Source organism: Calidris pugnax, unplaced genomic scaffold (genome assembly GCF_001431845.1).
Source record: "Calidris pugnax isolate Ruff unplaced genomic scaffold, ASM143184v1 scaffold75, whole genome shotgun sequence".
Lineage (NCBI taxonomy): Eukaryota > Metazoa > Chordata > Aves > Charadriiformes > Scolopacidae > Calidris > Calidris pugnax.
The window spans coordinates 2029859-2031998 of record NW_015090908.1 but is presented as its reverse complement, the minus strand read 5'-3'; the positions used below and the strand labels follow the sequence as shown (position 1 = coordinate 2031998).

Sequence of the window (2140 nt, the reverse complement as noted above, 5' to 3'; positions counted from 1 at the left end):
TGATGACTGAGGTGAGCGAGAGAGTTTTTGGGTGCAGATTGTTCCTTTGCATTGCACTTACTTTGCTGTCCCTTCAATTCTTCCAGTTCCTCACTGGGCAGCCGTACTGAGCTCAACTTTCCCACCTACCTTTTGGTATCTCCCATCTCTTCTTGAAAACGTGAAGTTTCGAGCAATTTAAAGATGGATTCCAAGTGCTAATGTGGGAATTTGAGTATGTGCCTTTGTTAAAGTGTAATGTAGCAGCGCCTGCACTGAACCAATCTTGGATTTCCAACGTTGGCTCAAAGTGCACATTATTTTTTTTCTTAAAACACTATTGTGGGTCATTCCACAATGGAGAGGGTTCATTAAAAATGGGGGTGGGGAGAGGGAACACCTTTTTAAAATGGAGTCTTTGTGATTCCACAGTTTATGATGGTTATATTCCAAAGCCTGGAAAAGCTTTCATCTTTATTTTTCAAGTGTTCTTCACAAAATAAAAAGTCGTTTCTATATTGTCTGTTTGGTTTGTCTTACGCGTGTCTCACCAGTACACGTTATTGGATGGGCTCAACCTTCGTTAAGCTTTAATTTCCAAATCTTTTCCTTAGGAAGGCAGCGTTCCCACCTCTGTGCAAGAAGTTTCTCCAACCCAACCTGGGTGGCACTCTGAAAAGACCTGCATTCATGTGGAGGACTGGGACTTGGATACAAATTAAAGAGATTTTTAGCTTGTGTTTTCCCTTTTTGGGAAAGCATGGTGTAGTATCACCTGCTCGTTATTTTAACTCCCCGTTTGCGCACAAATTAATCTGGTCTGTATTTCAAGAGGACTAGCATAAATCATTTAGAGGACTGTGGCTCTGCACAGGCTAAGAAACAGAGATTGCTAAGGAATGGTTATCTTCTGCTCGTGGTGCAATCCCTGGAAATCTTTAAAGAAGACTGTGGGTTTTCTTTTTCTTTTCCTTTTAACTCATTAGAGTTTGCTTAAGTGATTGTGGAATGGCCCGTTAAAAAAGTCACACACAATCACAGAATGGTGGGGGTCCGAAGGGACCTCTGGAGATCATCTAGTCCTCCTAGAGCTGGTGAGGGGTCTGGAGAACAAGTCACACAAGGAGAGGCTGAGGGAACTGGGCAGGTTTAGTTTGGAGAAGAGGAGGCTGAGGGGAGACCTCATTGCCCTCTACAGCTCCCTGAAAGGAGGGTGGAGAGAGGTGGGGGTTGGCCTCTTCTCCCAGGGGAATAATGACAGGAGCAGAGGAAATGGTCTGAAGACGGGGCAGGGGAGGTTTAGATGAGATCTTGGGAAGAATGACTTTCCTGAGAGGGTGGTCAGGCACTGGAAGAGCCTGCCCAGGGAGGTGGTGGAGTCACCATCCCTGGAGGGATTTAAGAAGCATGTAGAGGTGGCACTTCAGGGCATGTTCTAGTGCCTGGGATTGTTGGGTTGGTTTTTTTTTGTGTGAAAGGGTCATCAGGCATTGGAATGGGCTGCCCAGGGAGGTGGTTGAGGCCCCATCCCTGGAGGTGTTCAAAAGATGGGTTGATGTAGTGCTGGGAGGTATAGTTTAGTGATGATGCTCCTTGTTTGTTGTGTGGGTGTCTATTTTTGTCAGTGAGGTTGACGGTTGGACAAGATGATCTTTAAGGTCCCTTCCAACCTAGAAAATTCTGTGATTCTGTGAATTCTGTGATTCTGTGACTCTTCCAGCAGGAGGGCAGGCCCTGACCAGGCCGCTGGGCCGGTTGCTAGGGCCGCGCTGTGCCTAGCAACCACCCCCTCCCGCCTCTGCGCATGCGCCGCGAGGCGCCCTCCGCCGCGGGGCAGGTCGGGAATGCTCGGAGTCGCCTGTGGCGGCGGTGGCGGCGGCTGTGGCGGTGGTGGCGGCGGCGCAGTCCCGCCGCCGCTATGAACGAGGCGGTGGTGCGGAGGACGCAAGAGTCCTTGGGCCGGGTGATCCGCAAGCCGCCGCTGACCGACCGGCTGCTGAGTAAGCCGCCCTTCCGCTACCTGCACGACGTGATCACCGAGGTGGGCCGGGAACCAGCCTTTGCCGGGCCCCCGCTCCGCTGTTGCTAAGCAACAGGGCCTCCCGGCGGGTTTGGCCGCCCCCTGGCGGGCGGGGCTGTGGCTGCCGCGGGGTGGGGAGGG

General features: G+C 51.4%; 1 protein-coding gene across 1 annotated transcript in view; it reads left to right on the top strand.

Moving 5' to 3' along the window:
- The first annotated feature begins 1847 nt into the window (after positions 1–1847).
- The window catches only part of TRAF3IP1 (TRAF3 interacting protein 1), a 51550-nt gene continuing 51257 nt past the window's right edge, over positions 1848–2140 (top strand). The window contains exon 1 of the mRNA XM_014949201.1: positions 1848–2020. Within this exon, the coding sequence (XP_014804687.1) occupies positions 1898–2020 (123 nt within the window). The 5' untranslated portion in view covers positions 1848–1897. The remainder of the gene's footprint in view (positions 2021–2140) is intronic.